This window comes from Melanerpes formicivorus, unplaced genomic scaffold, assembly GCF_026170545.1.
Source record: "Melanerpes formicivorus ecotype bairdi unplaced genomic scaffold, bMelFor1.0.p_v2 SCAF_15, whole genome shotgun sequence".
Lineage (NCBI taxonomy): Eukaryota > Metazoa > Chordata > Aves > Piciformes > Picidae > Melanerpes > Melanerpes formicivorus.
Genome location: NW_027142367.1, coordinates 10,704,873 through 10,721,819, shown reverse-complemented (window position 1 = coordinate 10,721,819; position 16,947 = coordinate 10,704,873). Strand labels below are relative to the sequence as shown.

The following is a 16,947-nucleotide window of genomic DNA, read 5'->3' as shown; positions in this document are numbered from 1 at the left end:
TGAAAGGAGAGCTTCTGCTTTAATAGCTGGAGTATCAATTCCCTCTTTGGACCAGCAGGGCAGGCGCAGCTGCCTCTAAAGGAACCCAGAACATCGGGGCTGCTCTGTATGTTTTAGAAGGCACAGTGTAAGAAAAACAGAAGTGGCTTTTTCTTGGGGTGGGTGAGATTCTTTCTAGCAATAGGGTGTTAAAATCCTATCCAAGGTATAGGGTGAAAGAAATGTCAAATACATGTGTGAGGGGTGTTCATTTGCAACAGCAGAACTGTACTGAGAGTAATGGATTGGTGGGGGGCTTTTTACTGTTTTTAAGGTTAAAAGGGCAAATAGCACTATAAATATGCATGATTCTGTGATACAAATCCATAAAAACTAAATAAATCAATGTATACAAGCAACATTCTAGAGGAGCAATAATGCAGGCTGTTGGAGCATTTGTCTTTGATAAACAAATCTGCTGAGGTGTTTTTTTTTGTCTTGTTGCCATAGTGCTTGAACACTTCCCAAATATTTGAATGGTAGAGAGACCACCTTTTCCTTCCTTTCTAGCTTGCAGGAGGAATAGCTTGATCAGTCTGTGGGAATACTTGCATATGTGAGTTTGTTTGTTTGTGTGTTTTATCAGAGGAAGCTATTTTAAATAACACAAAAAAAACCCCCACTTGTGACTATTCATACTCATTCTCATCCCCTTCATTCTGTGCTTCTCAATCTTCTCACATTGACCAGTTTTATACCAAGCACAGGCAGGAAGAGTGTGGAAAGTTGCAGAAGGAAGAAGAGCCTGAGGAGTTACAGGATGAATTTCCTCCTGTGTGTGCTCAGGAAACACAGAAGGTTATCCTGCTGAGAGTTTTGAATGCTGTCTAAAAAGGTCTCCAAGGGTGTTGTCTGGGGGTTAAGTAGTGAGAGGAGGGGTGCAGTTAGGAAGTTCAAGGTGATTCATAGTGTGAAACCATGTTTTATAGCTCATGGATGTATTAGTCACAGCACTTGCCTTCTTTGCAGCTTTTGGCTCAAGTAAACTTCAGTTACTGTCATGGAACCATTTGAAGTAACTTCACAGTGTAAGAACACTTGAACCAAGTGTAGCAGTTGAGTTAGTAGCCAATACATTGTTATTCCTGTTGTCACATCCGTATTGCACAGCCAGCCCGAGCCTTTGAGCATTTCCGCTTTCACTGCTTGCTTCATAGAATTATAGAATAGTTTGGGTTGGAAGGGACCTTAAAATTCATCACCTCTTACAAGCCAGGTTGCTCAAAGCTCCATCCAGCCTGCCCTTGAACAATTCTAGGCTTGGAGCCTCCACAGCTTCTCTGGGCAATCTCTTCCAGTGCCTCACTACCCTCAAGGGGAAGAATTTCTTCCTAATATCTCATCTCAATACATCTTCTTCCATTTTGGAGCTGTCACCCCTTGTCCTCTTACTACATGCCTTTGTAACAAGTGGCCCTGTAGCTCCCTTGAAATACAGGAAGGCTGCAATAAGGTCTTCCTGGAGCTTTCTCTTCGCTAGGATGAACAACCCCAACTCTCTCATCCTGTCCTCATAGGAGAGGTGTTCCAATATTCTGGTCATCTTTGTGGCCCTCCACTGGACCCATTCTAATAGGTCCGTGTCTTTCTTGTGCTGAGGACTCCAGAGCTGGACCCAATATGCAGGTGGGATCTCAGCAGAGTGGAGCTGTGAGGCAGAATCCCATCCCTGGACCTGCTGCCCCACACTTCATGATGCTTTCCTTTTCAGTTAGTTGAGAGTTAAAGAATACGTAGGTTCTACTTGGGTTGTTTCGATATGTACCAGATACTTAGTGAGGAGAGGCAGAACCTGAGTGTGGCCCACCGCACAGGGAACACGTGTCTTGTCATGGTAGGACTAGGGAGAGTATCTTGGTTGAAGAGAGAAGTGGGATTCTCTTCACAGTGCTAAAAAATTCTCAGCCAGTCCTAGGTTCAATCCCCCTCCCCCTAGCAGCAGTGATCTGCAGAGGGAGGGTGATGCCTTTCTTTGACTATGAGTATGTTCCTTGGAGGACTTTCCTGCTTACACCAACTGACTTTAGCCTCACTGCAGCCGCATTCTGCAGTTCTTAATGGTATGAAGTTGTTTGGAGGGGTAAGAGATGGGGACCTGAGTACCATGGTGATGGGTGTGACATGCTCCCAACAGGAAACCAATGGACAAAATATAAACTGTTGATAGTTCTAATTGATAGCTTAGATGTCCTCCTTTGTTTCAATTTCCTCTGGACCAGCTTTTGTTGCAGATAACATAGCTAAGGGGTAGAAAGTACATTTTGCTATGGTGCAAGCATATTAGTGAGCAATATGAGGTAGAACTATTCTTTGTTTCAGAGCAAATCAGGATTTTTCAGTGCTGCTTGTGTCTGCCTGGAAGAAGCAAAATTATCTGTAGCTGCACTTGTCCTGCTTGCTTAAAGAGTTTTTTTTTCTGCAAAATGAAAATATTCTCTGTTTAGTCTAGTGGGTCTGTAAAGTTGCTGTGCTACCCTTGTATAAGCTGTGTGTGTAAGCAGCTGCTGATTTTGATGCCTGTGTCATTCTTTTATCTGCTAAACACTTTCTCCCCCAGCCTGTACTGAAGTTCCATTTTAAAGGGTTTGCTCTCCCTCTGCTTCAAGCTGTTAACAAGCTCTGCTCTGCAAATGCCACAGAGGGGTTAATGCAATAAGCCTTGCTGTTAGCAGGGCAGCTTTGCATCGGAGCTGCTTTGCATTTCCCCCTCTTTATGTTCTTCTTTGCTCCTACCTCTCTTCCCCCACCCCTAAATGCAGTCTCACCAAACTGGGAGTACAGACAACAAAGTCTGTGCATGCAGGTGTGGTAGCTTCACATTGGTAAGAAGCTCAAGGCAGAGAGTGCTCCTTGTTTGAATGGGAAATTTAGGGGATAGACAGAGGAAAGAAAATATGGCTCTTACTCCTCATAATTGTAGAACAGTTTTGGTTGGAAGAGTCTTTTAGGATCATTGAGTTCAACCATTAACCCAGCGCTGCCAAGTCCCCCACTAGGCCGTGTCCCCCAGCACCACATCTACAGGTCTTTGAAATCCCTCCAGGGATTGTGACTCCACCACTACCCTGGGCAGCCTGTTCCTAGGGTTTGACAGCCCTTCAGGGAAAAAAAAAAATTCCTAATATTCAAACTTCCTCTGGCACAACTTGAGGCCATTTCCCTTTGTCCTGTGAGACGTGATAGACTAACTGGAATCCAAGATGGTCATTTGCAGATCCCCTTTACACTCTCTGTTCACTTGTTTTGTAATTCTGTGGAGTAAAACCACAGGCTGTTCAAACTTGCACTTTTCTCCAAAAAGCATTGGCAGTATCAGGGTAAATCTGGGACATGTTACCTACATTTACCTACATTACCTACATTAGTCTCAAGACTACAGCAGGAAACAGAGATCATAGATTTTAAGCATCTCTTGGAAAAACTGGCTTCTGACAATGGGGTTTGTGATCACTAGTCAGGGATACCTAGATGGAGCAGGAAGAGTGGTGGGATTCAGCATGCCAAACATGTTGTAAGGTTCACAGTAGCTCTTGGTTGCTGTTTCTGAAGCAGCTCAGTGAATTCATGGTAGCAAATGAAACTGAAATAGCATGGCTGATGCTTAGGTGGTTGATGTTGGTGTGGAACCAAAGCTAGAATATATAGTCCATTATGAAATGGCAAGAGAGCTGAGTTCCTAACTGTGGATAAATGTAGATAATCTGCTTCCATGCTCATGCTGAGGTGGATTTATCTTTAGAATCACAGAATGGTTTGGGTCAGAAGGGACCTTTGAAGGTCATCTAGTCCAGTCATTTCTGCAGTGACCAGGGATGTCTTCAATTAGATCAGGTTGTTCAGAATCCTCTCCAACCTCACCTGGAATGATACCAGGAATGGGCCATCTGACGCCTCTCTGTGCAACCTGGGCTAGTGTCTCATCACCTTCATTGTAACACATTTCTTCCTTCTCTCTGGGCTAAATCTCCCCTCTTAATTTTAAACCATCACCTCTTATCTGGTTGAAACAGGATAAAAAGATTGATCCTGTCTTTTAAGCCCCTGAGAACTGAACATCAGAGATGCAAAATGGTATTTGTTAGAGAAAATGAGATGGAAATGAGTGTATTTACATCTACAGTATTGAAGGGCTGAGGCTTCAACTTGGCTTCTGCAGAAGTCTGAATGTACATTGAATTTACAGCATAGAGTATGGTAACTTAGAATGAAACTTGCTGCTGTTCTCCTGTGATTATGATACCAAATGTTTGGGCTCATAGGATTTCTACTTTACAATTAAACAGAAAAATTACATGCTTGAACAGCAGAACAGAATGAAATCCTTCCTGCATGTAAGGGCTGTATTAACCTGAACGTCCTTATGGAAACAGTTGATGTAGAGCATAGTAAATAGCTTGTACTACAGCTGAATAAAAATTATTCTATCTTACTAGATTCATCTGTAGCAACTGTCACAGTGACTTCTTAATAGATCTTGGAAATGAACAAGGCAAAAATGAGGGAACTGTAATATTAGCTGGAAATCTTGACTCTAAAGTTGCTTTCAGGAATGAAGATTGCTCATTTTTAGAATACCTGTTGCCTTGTTACTGAGTTTCTATGCCGAAATGAGGACGGGTGTTTCTGCCATAAAACCCACAGCGAATACAGGGGAGCAAAAAGAATACATAGATCTTGCTACTGAACAGTCTATGGGAAAGAGTTGTTCATGCATTATTAAATAAAAGATAAATAGTTGTTAATTTTTTGAGCCTGATCTTGTGCACCTGTTTGTAAAAGACACAACAAGAGCAAGATCTTTGTGAAAGATACTACGAAGATGAGATATGTAGTAGAATCAAAGAATCAGAGAATGGGTTGGGTTGGTAGGCAGCTTGAAATGTCATTGAGTCCAACCCCTCCACAGTGAGTAACCCCCTGAAGGGACCTTTAAAGGTCATCTACTCCAACCTCTCAGTAAGTGGGGGCATCTACAACTAGATCAGGTTGCTCAAAATCCTGTCCAACGGGAGCTGGAATATTTCCAGGGATGGGGCTTTTACCATCTCTCTGAGCAACCTGGGACAGTGTTTCCACCACCCTCAGTGTAAACCATTTCTTCTTTCTATCTAGTCTGAATCTCCTTAATTTAAAACCATCACCCCTTGTCCTGTCACAACAGGCCCTGCTAAAAATATGGTCCACAGATTTCTTATAGGCTCCTCTAAGTACTGAAAGGCCACAAAGATCTCCTTTGAGCCTTTTCTAGGCTGAAAAATCAGCTCAGTTGAGAAGTCTGACTCTGGTTTTACAGAGGTCTGTGTTTCACATGGACCTCTAGTTTGTTGTTACATGCTTGGCCAAGCTCGTCCATGGTTGGCTAAGCACCTCTGAATAGTCTGTCTCAGCAGGATTGCTGTATGGTCCATGTTAGTTAATAATTGTGCCAGGTAATTGTTGTATCCCTGCCATAAAACAGAGGAGAACCATAGGGAAGCAGGAGAACAATGTGGGGGGGGTGTTAATACATTCTTGGTACAGTGTGGACCAGATGCAAGGTAGATAGACAAAGGTGAACAGCTACAAAACCCAGCCAAACAAAGGATTGGACAGGAGGATGAAGGTACAGAGAGGAGGAGGGATATGGCTTGTGTCATACAACAGGTCAGTCACTGTCAGATGTTGAAACATAATGATATTGCCTTGCATTTGATGGTAGTAGAGTTTGGAAAAGTAGTTTGCAAGATCCCAAATCTAGCTAAATGAATACATTTATGTGTTTTACTCTGCTTTAGCACTTACGTGGGCAGAAAAGAGGGGCACTGTGATTGCATTTCACACTCTCCTCTAGTCTAATTGCTCCTCCCTCTGTCACCACTGGTGACTTTAAACTGCTGGGCTAGAGTGTTTTCACAGACACTCCCTGTCTCTTAGCTCTGCTTCTTTCTCATGGTGGTGTGAATGTGTGGGGCTAGATTAAGAGGTACTTAGACTTTACACTTGCAGTAGCTTTCAGTGGTGTCATGTTGCTTAGATGCCTTCTGAGTGTTTACTTCAGTCTTATTTGTACTGATTTGTAGAAATGGAAAAAATGAGGGGAGAAAATAGTTTTTTTGCAGCAGGAGAGGAAACAAACATGAGGCCCTGTTGCCTAGTCCAAATTCCAATAGTGGGAGCAAGTCTGGAAGTTCTTCCTTTGAACTAGCCAATATTTGTACTGGTTTTGGTTGGGACAGAGTTTAATTTCTTCGTAGTAGCTGCTATTGTTTGGACTTGTGCAGAAACTAGTGTTGATAACACAGGGATGTTTTAATTCCTGCTGAGCAACGCTCACACAATGTCAAGGTTTTTTCTGCTTCTCATGCTGCTTCTGAGTGGGTTGGGCCTCCAGAATACCTCCATACAAGCTATTGCAAAGAACTGTAGCTCTCTCCCAGCCCAAACAGGTACACTTGTATTCAAGGGTGGATTTTTTGCATTTGTAACATTTATGAAAGATTCTGTGGGATTTGGCCAAGTGCTCCCAAGTTGGGTGGAAAGCAGGGAAGGGCTGAGGAGGCAGTATTGAGTTAAAGCTTCTCCAAGTGTAGGGAATATCAAAATGACTTTGCTTATGGAATAATGCCAAGGGTGTTTTCATGCATTTTAGATGAAGGGTGGTTAAACTGTTGGTGAACTGTATTTGGGGCAAGTTAAAGTCAAACATCCATCTCTATTTGCCAGTTCTCAAAAGGCTTTTCAGGGAAACGTGGCTGGACTGAAAGATAGTTGTAGTGTTCTGGAGTTTGCAGGAGCAAAGCAGGTAGCCTGGGAGAGTTCTTGTCAATGTGTGGTTGCATTTGTAGGCTAAAGTGTGTGCTTGTTTTGTAATGGAGCTGTGTTTTTGAGCACTTTAGAGGGCATTTGTAAGCTAAAAAAGGGGGTAGTCAAAATCTGAATTCTTCAGGCAGCTCTGCAGAGCAGGGTTGGACTCTTTTTTTACACTTTGCTGTGGTTCCATGTTGATAAAAGTGTCTTCAGATGAAGTTCCATATTGATGCACTAGTTAATAACTATACAGTAGGTGAATTGTGCCTATTCTGTTTGATAGTTGGATAGAGCTACACAGATCTGAACTTTCTAACATGCTTAATTTAGATTTTTCTTTGAAAAAAAGGTGGATTTGTGTTCTGTTGGGTGGTGTTAACTCTCTCTCAGGGCTGACCAAGTCTATGATATTAGTCTGTGTGTCTTCAAAAAGTTGACTTCAGACTTACTAAAAGGCATTTGCTTGATGTAAAGATGTAAAAATATTGTTAGCTAAAAATATCCTGAAACTAGGGTGTTTAGTGAAACACATTTGGGAATTTAGGGAATTTTTACATTGTCAGAAAAGGCTTAATGGGAGCTGGGGCAAGCTGAGGGGAGAAGGGGAATGACGTAGTGCAGTTGGTAAACATGTCATGGGACCTTGCCTAGACTTCTGTATTTCAGACCAGCAACAGACATCATTTTAGTGTTAAATTACTGTGATTATAAGGAATATTTCTGATGTCTCTGCTAGTTGGTGTGGATGACTACAGCTCAGAGTCTGATGTGATTATTATACCTTCAGCCCTGGACTTTGTCTCACAAGATGAAATGTTGACGCCTTTGGGAAGACTGGACAAGTACGCTGCAAGTGAGAACATATTTAACAGGTACGCTTTTTACATGTCCTGCCTGCCTAATGGTATCCATCTGATTCCAACCTAATTGCAGTTAATTTTCATGAAATACAAATAATTTAACAAAAAAACCCCAAACAAAACAACAACTTGATAAAACTCTTCAGTTTCCACTCTTCCTCTTGTTTACTTACACTCCTCCTACTCAGAGAGCAAAATACCAGTAAGAGAAAAACATTTGCTTACCATTTACGCAGCTGTATTTCGGGACTTCTTGAACTTTTTTGTTAATTGTACCACATCCTTTTATGTGTTTTGTGGATGGTAAGCTCCTGTTGACACAGGACAGGAGGATAAGAGTAAACTATCCATAACTCTGTGTGGAAAATGACTTGAAGCCCAAAAAGCGTTCTGCATGATCACCTGCATCCACAGTTGACAGTTTGGGTATTGCTGCTTCTGATTATTGATAATGACTTTGCCCACTTAATACTGTGGTCTGTATTTGCCCCTTTTTATTTCTGTGATGCCACTGAGCTCATTGTTTAATTTGAAAGCACAGATATTGTAGCATATTCAGACACACAACCCCAGCCCATCCTCTGCATGCAGACATACTGCAGTGGAATGGAGCAATTAAACCCCAGCATTTGTTTTACTTACAAACAGTTACAAGATCACAGATATGTATACAGCATGTTAAGGTTGTGGGTTTCTGAGTGTTTTATTTTAACATAGTTTAGTTTGGGCTGCAAGTAAGTCTTTAATAAAGGGCATTTGCTTTTATGTTGAGCTCTTCCAGTATGCAGAAGATAAGTCTATGAACAACCACCCTGTAGCTTAGCCTCTGTTTTTGTGGTCGTGACCTGAGCCCTGTGAGGATTTAGCCCTGCGCTTAACTGCAATCATGTGAAGTGTACTTAAAATTCCATACCACGTACATGAATATACCCTGGTTTGCAAGGTGTTCATTCTGATTGAACTGAAGCTAGCAATGATCAAATGGTTTCTCTTATGATAACCTGCAGAAACAGTTCTGAAATGCCTGATTTTAAAGCTCTCTGTGTTCCTTAAATCCTCTTTGTTGTATTTCACAGTTTGAGGTGAAATCTGCAATTTGAGTTTCTAATTTTTGTGTGTTTGCCTTTTCATGGGAAAGGAGTGAAGAGAAACCTTGAGGAATATAGGTGACAGTAGTGTAATAAAAGGAACTCAGAAACTCCAGTTGTGTGCCTTGAAATTTAAACAAGAATAGTGGTCCCAATATTTTACTTAGCTGTTTAAGAAACAGCTGTCTCTCTGAGTCTCTTGAGTCTGAGTATGGATTGCAGAGGGTATGGGGCATGCACAAGCTTGAAATCGTGTGGATAATGCTGTCCAGCTTTATGCATCTTGTTTTTTTGCAGGGGAAGGTGGGTAGAGTAACCACAGTTCTCCCTGGGGTTTATTTGTTTGGGGTTTTTCTTGCTGGTGTAAACATGTTGCTTAATTATAGTGCTCTTTGTAGGCTCACTGTGTTACGTAGCATAAGAAAACAGAGGAAATACCATATGATAGCCATTAGTGATACAACTCTGAGTAGCAGTTACATCACTGTAAGTGATAGTGAGCAACTGTTGCAGCAGTTTTTGATGATTCAGCAATAGTTAGTCTCAGGAATAACCAGAGAAATGTTGGGATACAGATGAACTGGAGCATTTCGTAGGGGGAAATGTAAGAATAGGCACTCTAAATGTAATTTAATCTCCATCTCTTTAGTATTAATCACACCCAGTTTATTAAGTGTAGTTTATTAGATTGGGTGGATTCTTTCAGCACTGAAGATTTCTCAGCTAATATCTGAAGGCCAAAGCCAGTTGCTCTGAGATAAAAATGGATCTGTGTCTGTATCCTAGAAAATTCAGTAGATCAGGCTTGGAACCTGCAGATAGCAAGTGTTGCTTCCTTTAAATATGTATGGTTTTTGACAGGATGAACTGAAAAAGAGATTGAGGTAGGGATTCCTTCCCAAATGGTGGAAGGAATTGCTGTGTGACAGTTTTTGGCAGGTTATGGTCTTCGTCCTCACTGTTTGAAGGGTTGGTAATCAGCACCATGGATACTGTCATAGTCCGTGAGCATGGAGTGGAACCTGACAAATAGTACAATAAATGACCCCTCTTGTGCCTGAAAACCGAGGCAAAGAGGACTGTGGTTCTGGTTTTATTAAGGAGGAAGCAGCCTCCAGACCAGGTTTGAGAGGCACCTCTAGCATATGTCTTTGTAGTGCAATATCATATTGTAGCAAGAATAGGTGTCAAGCAGAAAGCCAAGCCCATCATCCTGAGACAAGGTCTCCTTGTGTCTTGTAGTGCTGGTGCGTGTGCCTGCATGGATGAGGATTCCCTTTTATTGCTGTTTGCTTTAAAAAAGCTATTGCTGGCACAGACTGGAGCAGAGCTTTTGTCTCTTCTCATTTTAAAAATCCTTTGTGGATTTTTCCTAAGCTTTATTGCTGTTAACTTACTTCCATTCCTCATTAAGAAGGCTCAGAAGTAAATATTGCTCACCAACAGATGTTTGAGGAGTGAGGCTGTTCCTGAACAGCAGAGCCTTCCTTTTATCGGCCTACTTTGTGGGGAATTTTTTTGCCCCTTCTCTTCAAAGCAAAGCAGATCTTGGCAGCAGACTCTCATTCATCACTGTGTTCAGTCTTGGCTCTCAAGACTGTATCTACATATGGATGTAGATATTTTTAATCTGTCCTCTTGCCATGCTTCTTGCAAAGAAGTACTTCAGAAGGCTTGTCCCTTGGGAGAATACCTGATGTCTTTTGAAATAGTTTAACTTCTAAATATTTGTAGAGCACCACTCAGCACAAGCTGAGGAGATGTTGGATTTCAAAGAGGGAATAGCACTTACAGTGTAAGTGAAGATTTGACCCAAAGCCTTCTGAGTAACTGACTTCCTGGCACAGGTATGGTCTGTAGAAGGTAGCCTTCTTGCTTTCTGCACTCAAGATGAAAGAGAGATTGATGTCAGAATGGAAGCTGTGCCACACATGACAATTAATTATTTTGATGTGGTTGTCTGATTCCTGACCTCAACGTGGAATCATCTAGGCTTTTTGTAACTCAACCCAGTGCTTGAATTGTTTGGCTATATAGGCCTGCTAGAGCTGGTCCAAAGGAGGCCACAAAAATTATCAGAGGGCTGGAACACCTCCTCTATGAAAAGAAGGCCCTGGAGAGCCCTTATTGCAGCCCTCTAGTACTTACATGGGGCCTACCAGAAAGCTGGAGAGGGACTTTTTACAATGACATGGGGATAGGAGTAAGGGGTAATGGTTTTAACTGAAAGAAGAGAGATTTGGCTTAAAGATTAGGAAGAAATTTGTCTGAAGATGCTGAAACACTCACAGGAACAGTTTGCCCAGGGAAGTTGTAGATGCCCAATCCCTGTAAGTGTTCAAGGCCAAGTTGGATGGGGCTTTGAGTAACCTGGTCTAGTGAAAGATGTCCCTGCCCATGGCAGAGGAGTTGGGCAAGGTATCTAAAGTTCCTGAGGTGTCTAAGGTCACTTCCAACTCAAACTGTTCTGTGGTTCTATGAGATAAGTGAATGTAACCTTCCATAACACTGGATGGATGGATTTAAGAGTTTACCCTGTCATTATTGGTTAGCTTCCCAGTTAGTCTTTCTAAAGCTAGCTTAGCTTGCCCCACTGCCTTTTGTTGTGGTGCTTCTTAGCAGAATCTCGGAATGCCAAAGTAGATCCATTGATTCCTTGCTGAGCCAAAGAAGGCAGTACCACCTGGATGCAGGTGGAGGCCATCTTCCACATTTAGTCCAGGGAAGAAGCTGAATATCCCTTCTTAGCTTTGAGTGGATTTAATAAATGTGTCATATCTGGATCAGGTTAGGATTTGTGTATTCATCTCTGGCTCTTGAGCAGAAGGTTTGTAGCCTTCAATTTACTGGATGGCTGCTTCTACATAACCATCTAACTCACAGGAGTTAGCAAAGACTTGCTGTGGGATCCAGCTACCACAGTTCAGGATGTTGCTAACAAAGCTCACTCTGTGAGGAGATGCCCAAAGCTCTCAGCACCGTAGGGTGCAATTCCTCAGTCCCCAGGAGCCAGCTGGGATGTAGTGCTTTTTATTGTGGTTCCTCATGTGCTCAGATCAACTCAGTGGGTCTCATGACTTGTCTCTCATTTCCCAAGATGACATTTAAGCATGTAGGAGACACACATCCAGGCAGGCTGGTTTGTGACATATGCTTCATCTGTTCCTCTTCTCTTTTCAGAGGTGTCCAGCCCTTTAAAAGACCAAGTCAACTCTGCTTCTAGGTTAGTGTGTCACACAGTCTGTTTCCCTCCATTAGTATTCTGATAGCTGAGTTTTCAACTGAATACCAAGGACTCTGTTGAGAGATGTTGCACTTTTACCAAGTTGTAAAGAATGAGGGAGAGGAAATCTGTCAAAAGCAGACAATTTTTGCAGGGTTGGTTTTTGGTGGTTTTTTTTGGAGGGTTTTGTTCATCTGCATGTCAAAACACTTTAAGATTGTGTTGCTAGTGGCCAGTGTGAAACATTTAAGTTTGATTTTCAGTGTGAGAAAACAGAAATGTCTGCTTAGCTTTGGGAATTCCTGGTAACATACTGTGTTTCTCTGATTGCTGAGAGCTGTAAAGTTCTTAAGCTTCCCTCTTACACTAGGATGTTCCCATCTGTTTCTTACCAGTTTGTGGCCATTGCTTACATTCACTGTTTGCAGCAAAGACAATTGACTTCAGCTGTGCTTCTGCTCTTAGAAGAGTCTAATAATTTTGATTGCAAAAGGCCTTCAAGATCGAGTCTAACCCTTATCTAACTCTGTCAAGGCTGGTGCTAAACCATGGCCCTCAGCACCACATCTCTGTGCCTTTTAAATACCTTGAGGGATGGGGATTCAACCACCTCCCTGGGCAGCCTACTCCAGGACTTGACACTGGAGAAGTTTTTTCTAATATCCAACATAAACCTCCCTTGGTGCAGTTTGAGGCCATTTCCTCTCATCCTGTCAGTTGGTCCTAGGGAGAAGAGATCCACCCCTATCTCACTACAACCTTTTTTTAGGGAGTTGTAGAGAGCAAGAAGGTCTCCCTTCATTTTTTTTTTCCCCAGGCTAAACAACTCTAGTTTTCTCAGCAACTCCTCATAAGACCTGTTCTCCAGATCCTTCACATCAGACATGCATCTTGTCTACAGCACTGCTGTTTGCTAACAGTGCTTCTATCTGCATCCTAACAGAGTGTCTGTCTGTTCTGGAAATATCTGACACTTGACCCTTGCTGCTTCAGCATGTTGATGAATTGCTCTGGGGCAGCACAAGAGCTAACAGTGTGTTGGACACTGTTCCTTGGCCTTTTCCACTGTTGAGATAATCCTACTTGCCCACTGAACTGATGTGCAACCCATGTTGTTCAAAAGGGTGAGGGAAAAAAAAGGTATGCCATTGCAGGTTGTTATTGTGGAGGAAGTTTGTCTGCTCAGTGTTTAGGGCTCTCTGGGTAACTGATGGGCGGGCATGACTTTGTAACAGAACCTTAGAGGACAAAACCCCACATTTGACTTTTTCCTATCACTGACAAGTTTATGCTTAGAAAAATATCTTCACATGATTCATATTAATGTTTCACTTTCTGTTTTGCTTAATCATAGAAAGGTTTGGGTTGGAAGGATCATCTAGTTCTAACCCCCCTACCATGAGCAGGGACACTTCCTACTAGACCAGGTTGCTCAAAAAGCTGCATCTAACCTGTGTGTCTCAGGTTGGTTGGGGGTTAATGTATGTCCCAGGCACAGATGGAATAGTACATTTTATTTTCACAGAATCTGCCCATTCCTCTCTATAGAATCAGAGTCATTAAGGTTGGAAAAGACCTTCAAACTCTTGGAATCCAACCACTAACGCAGACTGCCAGGTCCACCACTATACAGTGTCCCTCAGCACCACATCTACATGTTTTTAGAATAGAATAAACCAGGTTGGAAGAGACTTTCAAGATCATCATGTCCAACCTATCATCCAACACCAACTAAACCATGCAACCAAGCACTCCATCAAGTCTCCTCCTAAACACCTCCAATGATGGTGACTCCACCACCTCCCTGGGCAGCACATTCCAATGGGCAATCACTCTCTCTGTGTAGAACTTCTTCCTAACGTCCAGTCTGAACCTTCCCTGGTGCAACTTGAGACTATCCTCTTGTTCTGGTGCTGATTGCCTGGGAGAAGAGACCAGCCCCCACCTGTCTACAACCTCCCTCCCTTCAGGTAGTTGTAGGGAGCAATAAGGTCTTCCCTGAGCCTTCTCTTCTCCAGGCCAAGCAACTCTAGCTCCCTCAGCCTCTCCTCATAGGGCTTGTGTTCCAAACCCCTCACCAACTTTGTTGCCCTTCTCTGGAAATGTTCCAGCAAGTTAACATCCTTCCTAAACTGAGGGCCCCAGAACTGGACACAGTACTCGAGGTGTGGCCTAACCAGTGCAGTGTACAGGGGCAGAATGACCTCCCTGCTCCTGCTGGCCACACTGTTCCTGATGCAGGCCAGGATGCCATTGGCCCTTTTGGCTGCCTCGGCACACTGCAGGCTCATGTTCATCCTACCATCAACCAGCACCCCCAGGTCCCTCTCTGCCTGGCTGCTCTCCAGCCACTCTGACCCCAGCCTGTAGCACTGCATGGGGTTGTTGTGGCCAATGTGCAGAACCCGGCACTTGGATGTGTTCAATCTCATGCCGTTGGACTCTGCCCATCTGTCCAGCCTCTCGAGGTCCCTCTGCAGAGCCTCTCTACCCTCCAGCAGATCAACTCCTGCCCCCAGCTTGGTGTCATCAGCAAATTTACTGATGATGGACTCAATGCCCTCATCCAGATCATCAATAAAGATGTTAAAGAGGATGGGGCCCAGCACTGATCCCTGGGGCATACCACTAGTGACTGGCCACCAGCTGGATGTGGCACCATTCACCACCACTCTCTGGGCTCGGCCATCCAGCCAGTTCCTAACCCAATGCAGTGTGCTCCCGTCCAAGCCATGGGCTGACAGCTTGGCCAGGAGTTTGCTATGGGGGATGGTGTCAAAGGCCTTGCTGAAGTCCAGGTAGACCACATCCGCAGCCTGCCCCACATCCACCAGGTGGTCACCTGATCATAGAGGAGATCAGGTTGGTCAGGCAGGACCTTCCTATATCCATCCATGTTGGCTGGGCCTAATACCTTGGCCATCTTAAAAGAGCTGTGTGAACACTTCCAGTGACAGTGATTCCATCAATTCTGTGGGCAGCCTATTCCAGGGCTTAAACACTTATTCAATAAAGAATTTTTTCTCATGTCCACCTAAACCTTCCCTGATGCAACCTGAGGCTGTTCCCTCTTGTGCTGTCAACTACTTGGGAGAAGAGACCAAACCTCACCTCACTTCTACCTCCGTTCAGGTAGTTGTAGAGAGCCAGAAGGTCTCCCCTCAGCCTCCCTTTCTCCAGGCTAAACAACCCCATATCCCTTTGCTGCTTTTCACAAGACTTGTGCTTTATGTCCTTCACCAGCTTTGTTGCCCAATTTGGAGTTTATCTTCCAAAAGTCACCATTGGTGTGGAAATCTTGAGCTGAGTGCTCATGCTTCTGTGAAATACTTCCAGAATTCTCTTCAGAACTGTTCTGACAACAGCAGTGTTGTCCTGCTTCATGTAGAAGAAGTTTGGAAATTCAGGGGTGAGGGCAAAAGCCTAACGCTGACTTCTTAACATTGAGTTCCTCTTCACCCACTTGACAGATGATTCCTATTTTTTATCTTTGTAGCTGGTTTCTTTTACCCTTCTCCTTTTACATTTAAAGTGAACAGTTCTTCAGGATCACACCAGGTATCAGAATTAAGAATTCCCAAAGCAGGACTAACTAAATTTCCTGAGTGAAAAGTGACTCTGTGTACAAGTTTCCTGTTTGGTTTAAGGATTTTGTCTAATTGCACATTTTTTTTCCCCCCTTATTTTGATGTCTTTGTATTTCTGGACACAAGTAATGCTGGTTTTAAATTATTCTGTTTTGTTTTTTGAACTAGGCAAATGGTGGCTCGAAGTTTGCTGGACACTTTGAAGGAAGTCAGTGATGATGAGAGAGATTGTATTGCTGTGCTGGAGAGAATCAGCAGATTAGCTGATGATTCAGGTAGGTAGCCATAAACATTCTACTGGGCTAACAAGGGCAAAGTAGAATTGTTGACCCTGTGTTCAGCACAGGACCAATTATGTTCTTTCTCATCTTCAATATTCAAACCAGGCTGCTGCCAATGCAATAAAATACTGTCAAAATGTCATTTTGCTAAGTCACTGCCCCAAAGATGACTTTTTCCTGCCTATTTTCCTCAACATCCCTTCAAAATGTAGGATTAACCCTTCTCACCAGTAAATTTTGAATCACATTTCTAATGTGCTTTGACTGCCCAGCAGATCTTCATGATGAATTCAGGTTTGTAGATAAAGGTTAATTTATTGCCTTGCTAACAATCTAGCAAAATATCTGTGGAAAACTTGTTAATTTGGGGAGAATTTAAATGCTGAAGTGGTTACCTTGGTCCCTTTTGGACAATCAGTTGAGAAGCTGAAGAGAGGCAGCAGTAACTGGTGAGCAAGATGCAGATAGAAGTAATGAGTAGGAGGGCTCTTCATACAGAGGGGCTTTTACTAGTGAACAGAGGTTGCTAGATGTTGGGAATGAAGGGAAAAATGGTGCAACAAAATTCCAGGTTGAAGATGCTCTAGAAAGAATTAAAGGCTTGGCTATAAGCTAGAACACAGGAAGTTCCACCTCAACATGAGGAGAAACTTCTTCACTGTGAGGGTGATGGAGCACTGGAACAGGCTGTCCAGAGAGGTTGTGGAGTCTCCTTTTCTGGATGTGTTCCTGTGTAACCCTGCCCTAGATGATCCTGCTTTGGCAGGGGTGTTTGGACCTGATGATCTCTAGAGGTTCCTTGCAACCCCTAACATTCTGTGATCTAGCATACAGTTGAAGCACCAGGAGGAAGGAGAGTTTTAGCAGCACAACATTGGAGGAGGTCTGAAGTTCAGTCTTCTGTCACTGTAGGAGTGCTGTGAAGAGGAACTTCTTTTAAATCTTGTATGAGAAGAAGATCTTTCTTCTGCTTAATGCCTGCTAGTTTTTCTCCCTTCCTCTGGAATGGCAGGAGGTAATGCTTTGCAAAAGTGAAAAAAATATCCTGCTCGTTGCTATTCCTCTGTGGTTACTGTCTCAGTT

At 43.1% G+C, this 16,947-nt stretch overlaps 1 protein-coding gene across 7 annotated transcripts in view; it reads left to right on the top strand.

Annotated features, from left to right (window-relative positions):
* PPP4R1 (protein phosphatase 4 regulatory subunit 1) overlaps positions 1-16,947 on the top strand; it is a 79,136-nt gene that overhangs the window by 7,648 nt on the left and 54,541 nt on the right. For 3 of the 7 annotated variants that reach the window (XM_068147611.1, XM_068147610.1, XM_068147609.1), the window contains 2 exons: positions 7,562-7,697; positions 15,752-15,858. In XM_068147611.1, the coding sequence (XP_068003712.1) occupies positions 7,562-7,697; positions 15,752-15,858 (243 nt within the window). Of the gene's footprint in view, positions 1-7,561; positions 7,698-11,953; positions 11,997-15,751; positions 15,859-16,947 lie in introns of those variants that run through there. The other 4 variants (XM_068147613.1, XM_068147612.1, XM_068147615.1 and 1 more) reach the window with 3 other exon arrangements.